Here is an 18215-nt window from a genome sequence, read left to right as displayed (position 1 = left end):
GTTTGCCGTATAAGAGCAGGATAAGAGCACTTGCATACGACTGACGCGTTTTAGAGAACGTTTGTGTGTGTGGCGTGTGCTCTCTCGTGCTTGTGTGTTTACGTGTATCTGCGTGTTTAATATGCTTGTGTGTGTGTGTGCACATGTATGGTGTGTGTGTGTAGGCCCTACGTGTGTGTGTGTGTGCATGCGAGTGTGGCGCACAGGACGGAACAACCGTTGCCAGACGACCAGCCGACAGGGTGGCCGAGTTGACCATTTTTAACCAGCTGATTGTGACACAGAGAGTCAGAATCCCACTCAACACCCCTGGATGCTTCCCCTGCATGCAGGCTATAAGCCTGAACTGCAACAGTCCCTAGCATGTTGATTCCCCTTCTCCTCTCTATACTGTATATTGAGTGAATATCCAATTGTGTGTACATTTCATGTCCGTGGGTTATATCTCTGATTAATAGTCAGAAATATGTATTAATAATTATCAATAATGCTTTTTGTTGTAATACATTATAGTGTTTTATCAAATAATATAAGTATTGAATTAACTGTCTTTTCTGTAAAATAAAATTGCTCAAAACACAGCATAGATGATTGATTGATTGAAAATTCTATTACACTGTAACAGATTGCAGAATGGGTACAATACAGTACGGCTCAATACACACAATTGTTTTGTTTTTTTATCCACTTTTTCTCCCATTTTTCTATTTTTCTCCCATCCCAATTTTCATATTGTCCAATTCAACCCTCCCCTGTCTTCGAACGTTGTTTCTTGCCTCCCACAAGCCGGCTGCAATGTGGACTAAGTCATACATAGCACGAGTCCCCTCCGATACTCGAGGTAACAGCCGTCGCATCTTCTCACCTGCGCGGCTCGATCTTTCAGCGTCGGGGGTCTGGGCTTTGGAGGGGCCCCGCCCCCGTCGCTTCTTGATTCTACTGCGCAGGCGCACCAACCGACCTGTAGGAGTCGCTGTCCACAACGCCCGATCCCCACCCTTCAGTTTCCCTCCCCGTAATACGGCCAATGTGTATTACTGTGGACGACCAGCTAAACTGAAAGCAATGTGGAGAGCGGGGCTCGAACAGGAGGCATCCTGTTCGAGCGCCTTGCCCACTGCGCCACGTAGCCACCCTAATACACAAAATTGTTAAGGGGATGCAGACCAGAGAAAGACTTTCGACTTGTTTACATCAGGGTCCCCCATTTTCAATTCATAATGAATTGTAAATAAGGGTGCAATTAGCACCGTGCAATCCATTCTTTGTGGATCCCGCCCTGAAGGCCTAGGTTTTTTGCTGCCCTAATTTATATATTTCTTGTGATCACATTTTTTTTATTTTCCATTTTTCAAACATGAAACATCACAATAATAACAATAATACGTAAAAGACATCCAAAAACATAAACTAACCCAACAATGATTAGACAATAAATTAGACAGATTATACGTTTGCATACATATCCAGTTCAAATAAGCGTTCACAAAGTAAAAGGGAAAATAAAACATTTACTATAAAAACGGGCTTCCTGAGCCCCCTCCATCCCCAGGCCCGGCAGCCGCGAACCCCAAACCCGGAGGGCCCGGAGTCCGGCGCCCCCGCGGGCCAAAGCACCACGCCTCTTTAACGCCCCGACCCGCAGAGACCCCCAACCACGGCCCCCCCCCCCAGTCAGAGCCCACGGCCACCAGACCCACAGCCAAAGGGGGCCCAGAAAATATACATCATTAAAATTACAAGATAAAAATATATATATATATAATAAAAAAAAAAAAAAAAAAAAACACAAGTGGACAATGGCACTAGCTCGCTCTGCTCCCCCCCCCCCCCCCCACTCACCCCAGGATCTCAACGTGACTTAAATACATTATATACGATAGATTATCTAGCAATTGAGCGTTATATGCGCTCTTTAAGCTTTGCAACCGCTGCCAACCAGATAGCAATATTTGCTTCGTTAACCCCTAAATCACATCAAGATAGGTGAGAATCCATACATTCGGACATAACTTATCTGGTTGTATCCAGCGTGAAGCAATCAACTTTTTGGCAGCCGTAAGGCTGGCCAAAATGAGTCTCTTTACATGTACAGAAGTCGGCAATTGAGAAACATCATTTAACAATAATACAGAAGGCAAGGTTGGTATGGTCAAAGCGAAAATCTCTGATAGCTGAGAGGTAACATTTTCCCAGAAGACCTCAACAGGAGGGCATTCCCAGTACATATGCATATATGTTCCAATGGCACCGTTTGGACACAAGGTACATCAAGAGTCAGGTCTGAGGCCCATTAGGTTCAATCGCCTGGGGGTCAGATAATTCAGATTCAGATTCAGACAACTTTATTGGTCCCGCGTGGGGCAATTCATATTTGCAGCTTACAAGCAACAAAGACAAACAAACAACAAAACATCTCAACGACAGCACGGCAATAAAAAGAGAAACACTCCATGTGATACAATCCAGCAATAAAAGTAAAAGTAAAAACAGACAACCAAGTGCAAAAGGCTACTTAAAATGACTACTGTCTGTGTTTAAAAGTCTGATAGCCGAGGGGACAAAAGATTTGGCGTAGCGGTTGGTCCTACTTGGTGGGACGTCATAACGGCGGCCAGAAGGCAACAGTGAAAACCGCTGAGACAGAGCATGGAGGGGTTGATTTGTGATGCTCGTCCCCTTCTTGACCACCTGGTCCGTCCAGAGAGAACATAGGTCTCTCTGTTTTACTCTAATTATTTTGGAGCACACTTTCACAATATACTGTAGGCTGTTCCTATCTTTGATGGACAGGCCACTGAACCAGCAGATAAAAGAAAAAGTTAGGAGGCTTTCAATAAAAGAACTATAAAAAGTGCTCAGGATCTTTGCACTAACATTAAAAGAGTTCAGCTTTCTCAGTAGGTAGATCCTCTGCTGACCTTTTTTAACAATAGACTCTGTATTTAGGTTGAATTTCAGTTTACAATCAAACACAGTTCCCAGGTATTTGTACGATTCAACAGTCTGGACGTCCTCATCGTGAATTACACTAGCTACACTGGCTTGATGATCGGGGTTGTGTCTGAAGTCAATTATCATGTCCTTAGTCTTAGAGACATTGAGGTCCAAGTAATTCTCATCACACCAATTCACAAAGTCGTGAAGTACAGGTCCATGATCAGTTTCGGAGCGCTGCAGTAGAGATACCAGGACAGTATCATCTGAGAACTTAACCAGATGCCTTTGGTCATGAAGCGATCTGCAGCCGTCCGTGTACATAATAAATAAAAGGGGAGACAAAACGCAACCTTGGGGGGAGCCCATTGACAAAGACCTGCTGGACCCTCTCAGTGAGGAAATTTAAAATCAGCATGAGAAGCTGGTGTGGGAGACTAAAATGAGAGTCAAGCCTCTCAATTAAAATGTGAGGCTGCATTTTATTAAAAGCAGAGGAGAAATCTGCAAATAAAAGTCTAGCATGAGCTCCAGGTGTTTCCAGGTGTTTATACACAATGTCCAAGATGAAGAGCATAGCATCCTCCACCCCTTTACCTGGCTGATATGCAAATTGAAGGGGATCTAATTTACCCTCAATAAAAGACATGGTAGTGTTTTTTAAAAACTTCTCAAAAACCTTCATTGCTAATGAGGTAAGCGCCACTGGTCTAAAGTCCTTCAATTCTTTTGAATCTTTTGACTTAGGGATGGGTATGATGGTTGACGTCTTCCATAATGTGGGGATCTGACCTAGATCTACACACATCTGGAAGAGTCTAGAAAACAACCAACCAAGCTGATCAGCACAGTGGTGCAGGGTGCGCCCGCATATCGAGTCTGGGCCAGCAGCTTTTCTTGGTTTAACCTTTTTAAATGATACTGTGACCCAATCTTGGGAAATAACCATTTCGTTTTGGGGTTCCAGGGACATGCAGAGATTTTCTCTAAAAAGTCAGAACTTTCAAAGCGGGAGAAGAAGGAATTAAAAGTGTTTGGCAAGTCAGTGCTATTTACTCCTCTAATAGTAGTGGATTTATTCCTCCCAGTATTAGTATTTGTATTTATGGAAGCCATGTTCTTTATACCTTGCCATGCGGCTCTGAGGTCTCCACTGCTATATTGAGCTTCTATCTTGTCCTTATACATTTGTTTGGCTTTCTTAATAGCAATACAAACTTCTCTAGAAGCAGCCTTTTTCTCTAGGGCATTACCCGTACAATAGGCCAGTTTCTTTTTATTGATAACTGCTTTTAACTCCTTGGTTATCCAAGGTTTATTATTTGGATAAATAACAACCACTTTACTCGGGATAGTGGAATCTACACAAAATGTGATGTACGAGGAGATGGTGTCACAAAGTTCATTAATGTTATCGCCGCATGCGGCAAAGAAACAGTCCCAGTCTGTACATTCGAAGCAGGCCTGAAGGGAGGAGATGCTGTCCTCCGACCAGCATTTCACTGGTTTCTCCACCCGCGGAAGCCGCCTGAAAGTGGGTGTGTACGTGGGAAACAGATACACGCTGTTGTGGTAGGAAGATCCCAGGGAAGGCAGTGGTAGCGATTTGTAAGCACCGCTCACTGAGCCGTAACACAGGTCTAGGATAGAGTTCCTCTGTGTGGTGGCACAGGTTACATACTGTTCATATGTCCTCAAAGTCGTGTTCAAGCGACAGTGATTAAAATCACCAAGGATGAATTTTGGAGCCTCTGGGCTGATTGCGTCGAGTCGGTGCGTGACGTCAGCGATCAGCTTGGAAGCAGCTGATGCGTTCGCGCGAGGGTGAATGTAAACAATAGTAAAAAATAACTGTGGGAACTCCCGAGGCAAATAGAAGGGACGGAGTGAAACAGTCAAAAGTTCAATGTCAGGTGTGCAAATCTTCTCCCGAATCACGACGGTATTACAGTACCTCTGGTTGATGTAGCAGCACACACCACCTCCCCGTCGTTTGTTTGTGATCTCCGGTGATCGGTCCAAACGAAGCGGAGCGCCGAACCCACTAAGTGACAGGTCCTCATCCCGATCACGGTCATTTAACCATGTTTCAGTGAAGGCCAGTAAACAGGTGTCCTTCACTTCATGTTTAAATGTGGCCCAGGCCTGCAGTTCATCCATCTTATTGCGGAGAGACTGTGCATTACAGAGCAAGATTGAAGGAAGAGCTGGCAGCTTGCGGCGGTCTTGGAGGCTCATGTTCTTGAGTCTCCGACGAATCCCACCTCTTCTCCCTCTCTTCCGATTAGTGGTTCTGGCTTTGGTGACAGTTCTGCGAAGCTCAGGTGGAATATCCTCCGGCGTAACGCTGTCCCTTGTCCGAAGTGACAGGAGAAACTCCTGGGTGAATGTAATCCTGCGGGGTGAGTTGCCATGGCAACCGTATGTGTTTACTCCGTTCTGTGGCTCCGTGCTCGTACAAGGACGGTGGAGCAAAATGAAAATAAGCACAAGCACAAACAGATCCACAAACGCCCTCATATTGTCCATAAACTGGGTGCTAAAACACGGAGAGAAAGAAACACAGATACACTACTAAACTCAAACAAACAAACTCAGACAACCGGCAGCTACACGCGTCGCACACAGAGGAGCGCCGCACACCGGAAGCAGATCCTTTGCCCATGGCCAATGGTCGCCAGGACACGGCTGCATGAGCGTCAAACCAAGTGATGAGGTCTCAAAGAGTAAGCTTGAAAATAAATTAAATAATATTTGAAGTCTGGAAATGCTAAACCCCCATCGAGTTTACTCCTCTGTGTAGTGGATCTCTTTAAGCGTGGGCGTTTGTTGTTCCAGATGAATTTATATGCAGCAGAGTGCAGTTTTTGCCAGTAACCAACAGGAGGAGATAACGGTAGCATGGAGCTGATAAAGTTAATTCTGGGTAAAACATTAATTTAATTATTGAGGCACGGGCCTGTAATGAGTTTTTTTATTTGGACCACCTGTCAAAATCCTTCGCAATCCTGTTACCCAAGCTGCTGTCCTAATTTTTATCAACCTGTAAACTTAACACAAAAAATAAGCATATATAAAATATTCTTAACATTATCCTTTAATGACCACAAGATAATCATCACCAGAAAAAATAGCAATTATACAATTATTTAGTTAAATATCTAATGTAATCTATATATATTGTGTAATATGTAATTACACACCTGCAACAGTCAGCCAGCCTTTTAACTGTAATGTATCATGTATGTAATTTTATTTGGTTGTTTGTGTTTATGTATGTTTTAATTATTTCCCTTACCTCTGTGATGTATGTACCATCTGTCTCATTTATTTTTGTCCCCATTCCCTGTTACCCTTCAAGGGGACCTTTTGTCCTCTTGCCAGGCCATCATTGTAAATAAGAATTTGTTCTTCTTAACCCATTAATTGCCAATGATGAGTATACTCGTTATAGCCCGCCAATCATTGGACGCCAACAACGAGTATACTCGTTATTATGATCGTTATTTCTTTTATTCGCTATTTCCATTCATAATTCATCCTGCTGTGCTGTGAAAATGTGTGGCACTCTGTCTGAGACCGCAACGGTCCGATACCGCCACCTAACGCCTTGCGGACGCTATTGCATTTGAAATGATATGGCTTGTTGTCTGGGCCGAGCTGCAGCGTGGGGGTTGGGGTCTAAACACTCGGGCAGGGCAAGCGGTTCTAACAGATGCACCTACGAGCCCCCCCCTGGATAACGTTGGACACACGATCGCGATCAGTACTTGGAATGGCAAGATAATTGGATTATTCTTTTTGCAGTACATCATAGACAAGGTAAGGACTATATGTTATCAATCTTGCGTTGATGTGATATTTTTTCCCCCGCGATGTGTGTGTGTGTGTGCCGTGTCCCGTTGGTGGCGATCGAAGCATAGAAAAACGACCTCCCCCCCACCCTTTCTTGCATGCATGATGAAACATAATACCGATAATCTAGCGTTGATTTCAGATTGATCCAGGCGAGAAATGGCACGATTTATAATGAAATGCAGTACAACGCTGTTTGGTGTCTTTTCCTGGGATTACACAGAATCACTCTAAAACTATACTCATATTCACCACGGTATAAAACGGAAATGTATGGATGAAAAACTTGTTCAATCTATTTTTTGCATGTTGACCGGAAGAAACTCACTGACAATCAACGTTGTTATTAGATCCATAGCTATAATATTTAATATAGTTTTAGCACTACAAACACCGGCATCTACCCCCATTTCATTACAGCACTGGCACAAACGGCCATACACCCACAGCGACCTCTGGCGTCCAATGTATTAATTGACCTGCCTGGATAAATAAAGGTAAAAATTCACAAAAAAATAGACTACACATTACACAACCACAAGTCCACTCTCTGCACGGTGGTGTAGTAGTCGCCTCACAGCAAGAAGGTCCTGGGTTCGATTCCTGCTTGGGGACCAGGTTGCCGGGTTGCAAGGTACCCAGGGGGGTATCTGGTATCTGTGGAGTTAGCATGTTCTCTCCGTGCTCGCAAGGGCTTCCCCCTTTAAAAAACAAAACAATGGAAAAACATGCTAAACAGATCACTAACGCTGTCGTGTCCCTGACAAAGACGGACAGGGGCACTCGGATTGGTTTCTGCAGCCCACGTCTGTGCCTGGCTGCCCTTGGAAAGGACAACGGGATGGGTCAACCGCAGATTTCAACAGCGACCCAAAAAATGCACGTGTGTCCTATCTCTCGCATTTGTATGTACACTGCATGACGATGTAGCAATGTGCTACAAATAAAGTAATAAAATACAAATAAAATATATTTTGTATTGTTGATGTTATAACAATATTTGATGTAATTTGCCCAGTGAAAAGTACAGTGTGATTTAGTATCTTTTTTATGTATTTTCTTATTTTTTGTGATACAATTGCCATGGTGCTTTTTCTTTCCAAAAATATATATTTATATCCCAAGGAATTTTAGATTGACTTAAAAAACTCATCCTTTTACAATGTGTACATGATATTGTGGATGACAGTTTAGTAAAAATCCATATAAATAATAAATAATTGTACAACTTTAATTTCCGAGGATACGGTTTGACCCTTTCACTACCACACTACCAAATGGTTAACCCTTTCACTGCGACAATACAGAATGTTAACCCTTTCACTGTCACACGACAAATTATTAACCCTTTCACAACCACACTACAGAAGGTTAACCCTTTCACTACCACACTGATGACAAACAGCAAAGAGGGTAGGATCATTTAACTGAATAATACTTGTGTACATCATTGTAAAGTGTGTAACTAAGAATTGTGTTGTGGAAATCTTTAAATCTAAAGTAGTTTCACCCAGCTGACCGAGACTGGAGGCGTGGCCATTGTGCATGTGGCTTTTGTGTAGTTGAGTGGGCACTTGAGATACAGGTTTTTCTGTTAAATACCAGCTTTTTCTATGTTTAAATCATTCTGATGACAAACAGCAGAGAGGGTAGGATCATTTAACTGAATAATACTTGTGTACATCATTTTGAAGTGTGTAACTAAGAATTGTGTTGTGGAAATCTTTAAATCTAAAGTAGTTTCACCCAGCTGACAGAGACTGGAGGCGTGGCCATTGTGCATGTGGCTTTTGCTGCAGGTGTCAGTCGTCAGTAATTAGTGATTTAAAGGCTTGCTGGCTTAGCGTCGAGAAACGAAGAGGGACAAAGAGGAGTTTTCCTGGGAGTTCTCCACAGAGGGATCCGACCCACCCATCTAGTGCTAAGTATACCATAATCCTATCTTTCACTCCACTCTGAAAATTTTTCCTTTCCCTCCCACTCTGCTATTTCTCCTCTCTTCCTCCCTACTCCTTTCTCCCTGCCACTCTTGACACCATAATGTGTCTCACACCTATATGCACAATCTGCTCCTCCAGAACAGATTCAACCCACCCACTACAGTTTGGTTGCAACCCGACTAATCTCTCCTACCCCCCTACAGCCACTAATATACCTGTCACAGTATGGGGAGGCTTATGGAATTGTCAATCAGCAGTCAAGAAAGCTGACTCATTACTGCCTATGCCCATAGCCAAACTCTACAGCTCCTGGCTCTAACTGAGACCTGGATAACCCCCAATAACTCATCAACACCTGCAGCATTATCTACAAACTATAACTTCACTCACACACCTCAACCTTCCAGACAGGGTGGAGGCACTTCCCTCATGACATCTGCTTCATGGGCTACAAACTTAACATCACTTCCAGGACTGTCACTCTCCTCTCTCGAATAGCATGCAGTATCTGTCTCTAATTCTTTCAATCTCACCATTGTTACACTCGCCCTCCAATTCCGCTCGATCACTTCCCAGATGAGCTGGACATGCTTCTAAGCTCCTTACCGGAATATGGTACCCCCCTCCTTCTAATGGGCGACTTCAACCTGCCTGACTCATCTCAGTCGGACACAGTGGTCGCCCTCCTACAATCCTTTGACCTGACTCCCACTGCCATGCCTCCCACCGACAAAGCAGGCAACTCCTTGGATCTCATATTTTCCCGTAACTCCAGCATCATTAACACCACGGTAACTCCCCTGCATGTATCTGACCATTCCTTCATATCCTTCTCACTAACTCTCATGCTTAACAGAAAGGCCTTCACCCCAACTCAAACCATCTCACTCAGACGCAACCTGCCCTCCCTATCCCCCTCCACCCTCTCCTCTGACATACTATCCGCTCTACCTTTGAGTGACACTTTCTCTGCTCTCCCCACAGAGATGGCAACCTCCACCCTCCTCTCAGCCCTCGCAACCTCCTTCGACAAGCTCTGTCCCCTCGTTGAGAAACCTGCCCGCCGTTCCCCACCCAGTCCATGGCTGACGGATGCAGTGAGAGAACAAAGACAGGTCCTGAGAGCGGCTGAGAGGAAGTATAGAAAGTCACGCCTCACTGCTGACATCGACACATATCACAACCTCTTGTTAACATACTAAAAAACCATTACTAATGCCAAAACTTCTTTCTTTCACCATAGAATTGAGGCCTCTGCCAAGAACCTTCGCAAACTGCATGCTACCATGTCCTCCCTCCTCACTCCCCCCCCTCCCCCCTCATCTTTCTCTGCCGAAGACTTTGCGATCTTCTTTGAGGAAAAAGTGGAGAACATCCGCAGCTCCTTCTCCCAACTCCCACCCATTCCAAATACTGAATCGAGAACCTCATCTTTCTCTCCCATTACAGAAGCCGAGACCCTGACACTGATAACGTCGAACCGTCCGACTACATGCCAGCTGGACCAGTTACCCTCCCCACTCCTCCAGACCATAGCACCAGACATCCTCCCATTCCTAACTGCAACCATCAACTCCTCCCTCAACTCGGGGGTGGTCCCCACCTCCCTAAAACAAGCCAGAGTCACACCGCTCATAAAAAAACCAACCCTGAACCCCACCGTCATAGGCAACTATCGTCCTGTCTCTCTTCTCTCCTTCCTTTCTAAAACACTTGGAACGTGCTGTATCCAACCAACTTACTGCTTATCTCTTACAGAATGACCTCCTAGACCCTAATCAGTCAGACTTCCGGACTGGCCACTCCACAGAAACGGCCCTCATTGCGGTCACAGAGGCACTTCACTTAGCAAAAGCGAAAGGCCTCTCCTCTGTCCTGATTCTCCTAGATCTAGGAATGGGAGTGGCTGGCTCTGCGCTGACATGGCTGACATCATACCTCAATGACCGCTCCTACCAAGTGTCATGGAGAGGGACCCTGTCGGCCACCCGCCCCCCTGCGGAAGGGTGTCCCCCAGGGCTCGGTCCTAGGACCCCTTCTCTTCTCCCTCTACACTAAATCACTGGGTAACATTATCACGTCTCATGCCTTCTCGTATCATTGTTATACCGATGATACTCAACTCTTCCTCTCCTTCCCTCCCTCAGATATCCACATATCTGAGCAGATCCTGGCATGTCTGTCCGACATCTCCACCTGGATGACAACCAACCACCTCAAACTGAACCTAAGCAAAACAGAATTGCTCCACCTGCCGGCCAAATCCTCCCCCCTGACTGACCTTTCCATCACAGTCGAGAATGCAGCTGTGACTGCGTCCCCGACCACCAAGAACCTTGGTGTTGTCCTCGACGACCAGTTGAACTTCTCCACTCACATCGCAGCGACAACCAGAACCTGCAGATTCCTCTTGAGCAACGTCAGAAGGATCCGCCCCTTCCTGACAAAAGAAGCCACCCAATTCCTCGTCCAATCAACAGTCATCTCCCGCCTCGACTACTGCAACGCACTGCTTGCTGGCCTCCCGGCCACTGCCACCAAGCCTCTTCAACTCATTCAGAACGCAGCGGCCCGCCTGATCTCAAACCTACCGAGGTCGGCCCATGTCACCCCACTCCTTAGGGACCTGCACTGGCTCCCCATTGCTGCACGAATCCGCTTCAAGGCCCTCGACCTGGCATACCGTGCGGCAAAGGGAACCGCTGCCGCCTACCTCCGGTCAATGGTCTCTAACTACACACCCTCAAGACCCCTACGCTCTGCATCTTATGGCCGTCTCAGACCCACTCCTATCCGAGCTCCGGGAGGGTCATCAAGGAGAACCTGCCTTTTCTCAGTCCTTTCCCCACAATGGTGGAATGAACTACCCACCCCAGTTAGGACAGCCGAAACCTGTCCAATCTTTCGCGGTCAATTAAAGACGCACTTCTTCAACCACTATCTGAAATAATAAAAAAATAAAAAAATCTAACCCTAACTAACGTTACTGTCATGCACTTGTCCTAATAAACTAACCTACACTGTAGCACTCAACACTTTGATGAACATTGTTACTCAGCTGATAGAGTTGTGCCCTTCCTGATGACTTGTCATACAGAACTTGTAAGTCGCTTTGGATAAAAGCATCAGCTAAATGTAAATGTAAAGGTTAACCTCTGTCGTGTGGTAGTGAGAGGGTTAAGGGACTGCATCATCTCCCTCCCACTCGCCCTCCAAAGCTTGCACTTCAGTATCCAGGCATCAATGCATGGAATATTGCTTTTCCTCAAGGTGAGCCTGATACGTAGATTCGCTATAGGCTCACCTTGAGGCAAAGCAATGGTCCTGGTTAGATATTCGTTATTCTTTACCTATACAGTAGCTTCCATACAGGACATTGGTACTAAAGAAGCTGATACAAAAGCATCACACTTGCATGCACACTACTGTATACATTATTACCAAACCTCAACACTTTTTTTCCTGTCAGAGTTTTTCCTGATTTTCATCGAGGGTTAAAGGATAATTGTAACTTGTTTACTGTGCTACTTTAAATTATTGAATATTCTGTCATTTATGATGCTATCAATGAGGCTCCCCCTCAATTGACTCCTGAGGTCAAATAAAGTATGAATACATTTTACAGACAGACAATAGCCACATGTGAGCTGTATGCATTTTAGCTTAACATTGAAAATAGGTTGTCTTTTAATACACTTGTGCTGTTCAAGTTGGTCATGAACAGTAAAACTCCCGTTTTTATACATAAACCGATTGTTTATAGTAATACTGTGCATGATCATTACACTAGAGGTTCCAGTAATGGGCAGCTTGAATTACCAGGTCCAAAAACCAACGCTTTAAGGAGATCTTTTATTTTTAGATCATTGACTCTTTGGAATAACCTGCCTCAAAACCTCTGCTGCATTTACAGTAAATTAACTTTAAAAAATAATCTTAAATTGTATTTAACACTGTAAAGTATTTTTGTTTTGTTTTTGTTTTCTGTTTCTTTGCTTGCATGTCATTTTAGCTATCTCATTAGTTAGCTTCATTATGCATTGTGTGTTGAGTACTGACTTTTAATCATTTTGTTTTGCAACAATAATTGTTTTTGCATGTTTCATCAAACAGCCTTCCACAGCGTTCCCTGAGGTGAGGCGTTTGCTGAAAAATGTGTCCGTCTGTACAGTGCGAAGATATAATCCTATTTGTTTCCTATTTGCACACACGCAGACACACACAACAAAAAGAACCAAAGCCCTCTGTCGTCTGTCTGAAAACACGGAAGGCTCTCCAAGCTTGTCTTTGAATGTCTCATGCTGAGAGGCACTCTTGGTTAATGTACAATTACAGAGAGCATTTTGTTTGATTGGACAGTAATCCTCCATTGTGAGAGTATGGCGCCTGCTGGCTATTTTTAGGCCTATCTGAGAATATGATGGAGCTCTGGTCAAAGTAGAGTGGTGTGAAAGAAAAGACTGCATTGTGTTTACCCTCATGAAGCCGGGCGGATGGATGAGGATATGGAAGCGGCCAAACTGGCATCTGCGCCGATTTTAATTCATTATTCTGTCATGTCACAAATTGTCAGGGCAGAATTAACTTATAAGAGGCCCTCCTCCCCATCCGCCTTATATAACACTGAAATGCAATTTCCCTAGTTGACTCGTCCATTGTAAACAAAATGTGCCGTGGGATGGGGTGGGGGTCTCTGGGGGGGATAGCCGGTCAAAAAGAACAGGGGATTTGGCTATTTTAAACTATTAAAATGCTATTTGGTGAATTAAAAAGAGACACAGCTTACATATGCTGTATGATCTATCAATTGATGTTACAATCACTACAAATGCAAAAGAAAGACAATCTGCTCGGGAAGCTGCATGGTGTCGGATTTCTGGGGGCAAGCCCGCCATATGTAAATGGTGGATCTTTGTGTTAAAAGATGGTTAAAAGATGGTTAAAAGATGGTTCAAATATGCTTAAAAGATGGTTAAAAGACAATTAAAAGACAGTTAAAAAAAATGTAATTGTTAAAAGACAGTTAGAAGACGGTTAGACGGTTAAAAGATTATTAAAAGACAGTTAACGGATGGTTAAAAATGGTTAAAAGATGGTTAAAATACCACTCCTGACTCTTGGCGCTGTAGTTCCGTCAATCTAGATCCAATCTCGAAAATGATTGTGGCTTTCCAATGATAACCCATGTGTGGATGTATGAATCTAAAAAACAAAACAAAAACTAACGAGCGAAAACAGGAAGAGAAAAACAGCCGATGAGTCTATGAGAAAACTCAGTTTTTCTTTTGTACACAGTTTACCAAAATCACTCCTAATCACTCATTTCTGAATGGATCTTTATGAAATGTGGACATGTACTACATAAGGCTTCAGTATGGATTTGCAAGCCATACCACCTTCTGGGGAAATACTACCTCTGGACTACTAACTACTACAGAAACACTTGAGTAACAAGTTGTTCTACAACTCAAGTTCAGACCTATGTTACTCTATTACGTTTTTTTTCTGGAATCAGAAACTTCAGAATGTCATCTTTCAAAAGAGACCAGGCTCATGCATGTGCTATAAGTATAAAGTATGTTGTTTTGGTTTGCAAAAAAAGTATGCAGTCCTCAAAAACGAAAACTAAAATGGCCAAAATGGCCATTGCAGGTTAAGAGGCTGTTAAGCCTTTATCATAAACGGTGAAAGGGTTAAAAGGACTGCATTTTTATAGCACTTTTATCCAAAGCTCTTTACAACTTATGCCTCACATTCACCCATTCACTCACCCATTCACACACCGACAGCGGAGGCAGCCATGCAAGGTGCCAAACTGCTCATCGGTTAGGGGTCTTTCTCAAGGACACTTGGACACAATGCCGGGAGTAGCTGGAAATTTCAATTACCAGACAATCGCTCTACCTCCTGAGCCACTGTCAGCCCTAATTAACGGCACTGGGGTCACATAAAAACCTTGAAAGTCTTCATCACTTGAAGTGAAGGTTCAGGCTACATTACTTATGGGCTAAGTAAGCATCCTGATGACTCAAGCCCAAGGCACACTCACACACCCTATTGTACATTTAAAAGTGCAAGAGTACCCAGAAATTATACTTAAGTGAAAGTATGGGTATACCATGCAACACGTACAACATTGTCTAGTCTTGACAGCCGACACGACAGATGTTTGTGGCCAGAATGATTCTTCGAGGTATTGTTTTTTTTATTGATTGAGTGTTGCTTTTTCTTAGTTTACCAAACCAAACAAAATGTTATTTTGCAGAAATGAAAACATCAACACAATTCAATTAACATAAATAAATACATTTTGTGTATCTATCAGTTAAATTGCATATTTACTGAGGTTCATTAATTTATACACACACACACACACACATTTATCTATATATTTATAGTACACTGTTTTATATAATGTATTATTATACTTCTATAACTAAATCATACTATTTATACTACACTATATTATATTGGTATACAGTATTATACAATATTTTAATATATTATTATTCTATGTTAAGCTGCTATAGTAGAAGACAGTAAGAAGGTTAGTCTTTTTGTAATTTTATTATTATTATTTATTTATTTATTACCATTGTGTAATCTTATCCAGTGTGTTTTGGATAGTGCCAGTGGTACAGTATGTGTCTGACTTCGTCAGCTGTAATCCCTGCTAAATTATCTGCAATCTGAGTGCATACCTTTAGAAAGGTATCCTGGGATCATAACCCCCCCCCCCACCCCCCATACATAAACTAAAGATTACAGTTACAGTTAACTTCATCCAGGGATTGCAGGTGCAGTAACTACCCTACATTGGTTAGATGTCAGCCTTGTGAGGGAATTTGGAGTCAGGGTGAACATTTCTGGGAAAGAAACAATGGGTGGTTAGGGGCTTCCATACCTGGCCATCAAGGCCTTGTGTTCCACTGCTGTTAAGTATGGCTAAGCAGCCCTTCAGTGAAGTTTCCCTTTAGTGCTGACCAGAAATCAGCTTCCCAGTCCCAGTCCAGAGAGACTGGCCTGTTCTCTATCCTACTCCAGAGAGACTGGCCTGTTCTCTATCCTACTCCAGAGAGACTGGCCTGTTCTCTATCCTACTCCAGAGAGACTGGCCTGTTCTCTATCCTACTCCAGAGAGACCGACCTGTTCTCTATCCTACTCCAGAGAGACTGACCTGTTCTCTATCCTACTCCAGATAGACTGGCCTGTTCTCTCTATCCTACTCCATAGAGATTGACCTGTTCTCTATCCTACTCCAGAGACTGACCTGGTCTCTATCATACTCCAGAGAGACTGGCCTGTTCTCTATCCTACTCCAGAGAGACTGGCCTGTTCTCTATCCTACTCCAGAGAGACTGACCTGTTCTCTATCCTACTCCAGAGACTGACCTGTTCTCTATCATACTCCAGAGAGACTGGCCTGTTCTCTATCCTACTCCAGAGAGACGGGCCTGTTCTCTATCCTACTCCAGAGAGACTGGCCTGTTCTCTATCCTACTCCAGAGAGACTGGCCTGTTCTCTCTATCCTACTCCAGAGAGATTGACCTGTTCTCTATCCTACTCCAGAGAGACTGACCTGTTCTCTATCCTACTCCAGAGAGACTGACCTGTTCTCTATCCTACTCCAGAGAGACTGGCCTGTTCTCTATCCTACTCCAGAGAGACTGGCCTGTTCTCTATCATACTCCAGAGAGACTGGCCTGTTCTCTATCCTACTCCAGAGAGACTGGCCTGTTCTCTATCCTACTCCAGAGAGACTGGCCTGTTCTCTATCCTACTCCAGAGAGACTGGCCTGTTCTCTATCATACTCCAGAGAGACTGGCCTGTTCTCTATCCTACTCCAGAGAGACTGGCCTGTTCTCTATCCTACTCCAGAGAGACTGGCCTGTTCTCTATCCTACTCCAGAGAGACTGGCCTGTTCTCTATCCTACTCCAGAGAGACTGACCTGTTCTCTATCCTACTCCAGAGAGACTGGCCTGTTCTCTCTATCCTACTCCAGAGAGATTGACCTGTTCTCTATCCTACTCCAGAGAGACGGGCCTGTTCTCTATCCTACTCCAGATAGACTGGCCTGTTCTCTCTATCCTACTCCATAGAGATTGACCAGTTCTCTATCCTACTCCAGAGACTGACCTGGTCTCTATCATACTCCAGAGAGATTTACCTGTTCTCTATCCTACTCCAGAGAGACTGGCCTGTTCTCTATCATACTCCAGAGAGACTGGCCTGTTCTCTATCATACTCCAGAGAGATTGACCTGTTCTCTATCCTACTCCAGAGAGACGGGCCTGTTCTCTATCCTACTCCAGAGAAACTGGCCTGTTCTCTATCCTACTCCAGAGAGACTGACCTGTTCTGTGAGCCGCCGTGTACGCAGGAAGAACCCCAACAGGCATCCTATGACGACAGCCAGCACCGACAAGATGAGGAGTCCATTCTGTTTGCAGACATTCTTCACCCTCAGCCACGCCGCCACGGCCATCGTGAGTCCTGTCTGCGCTTTATCAGAGGCCCATATATGACCACAATCCAAATCCAGGTATGAGGATGAGAAAGAGAGGTAGACAATTTTAATTAAATAAAAAATGATCAGGAATGGAACGGGATATCCTTTTATGCTCCACGTTTTAAAGCACTTTTGGACTGAGCATCCATCTCCTACTCTCACTGCGGCAATCTGCCCCGAGCTAAGAAGATCAACATACTCTCATCCCATCCCGCCCTGCTCCGCCCATCGTGGGCCAAAGCATCCCTGTGCTCCCTGACCCGCCACCAGGGGGCTGTGACAGCTGGCAGCCGTGTCACTGGAGTTAACATCTGCAATAATCCTGTTAGAGTGGCACTGGATTAAAGCCTGAATCCATGATTTTTTTAATCTGGCAACCACAGCAATGCAAGGTGTATTTCTGTATGTTTGAACCTCTGGATGGAAAATAAGCTGTATGGAACTTTGTTAACCCATTGTAAATATGGGTTAACTATCTATATCTGTACATATTCTGTACTATTCTTTTTTTGTATCCACTTTTTCTCCTTATTTTTCTATTTTTCTCCCATCCCAATTTCGTATTGCCAATTCTCCCCCCCCCTATCTCCCCTCCCCACGACAGTGCTCTGCGAAGCTCATTCAGTGATAGGTTGTTGATGCCTCAATGCTCTACTGAGTGATTGAGAAGGTCCTTTGTTCCTGCTGCGGTTACATTTTTTGACGAACACCGTTAGCACTGTGTTAAGAGGCTCTCCTACTGTGTTGTGTATCCTGTATTGTATCATGTAATTGTTTATTTCATGTTTGTATATTTGTATTCGCTCTAGTGGCAAACCATGTTTCCCCTCTGGGATTAAGAAATAAACCATAACATACCATACTGTCTTTATTTATTATACTACAACTCTGTACATACATCTGATTAGCACTACACTCAGTAGTACTAATTTGTATATTTTGTACCCAGTTCAACCATCTGTACATTGT

The 18215-nt window shown here is 44.0% G+C and overlaps 1 protein-coding gene across 1 annotated transcript in view; it reads right to left on the bottom strand.

Annotated features, from left to right (window-relative positions):
- Window positions 1-17222, bottom strand: part of slc1a7b (solute carrier family 1 member 7b) — a gene marked incomplete at both ends in the record, with an annotated part of 179314 nt that extends 162092 nt beyond the window's left edge. Inside the window, one exon of the mRNA XM_084307618.1 lies at window positions 17091-17222. Coding sequence (XP_084163744.1) covers window positions 17091-17222 — 132 coding nt within the window. The remainder of the gene's footprint in view (window positions 1-17090) is intronic.
- Between the last annotated feature and the right edge of the window lie 993 nt (window positions 17223-18215).

The sequence above is a fragment of the Notolepis coatsorum genome (assembly GCF_963971535.1).
Source record: "Notolepis coatsorum genome assembly, chromosome: 2".
NCBI lineage: Eukaryota > Metazoa > Chordata > Actinopteri > Aulopiformes > Paralepididae > Notolepis > Notolepis coatsorum.
This window is presented reverse-complemented; position numbering and strand designations above follow the sequence as displayed.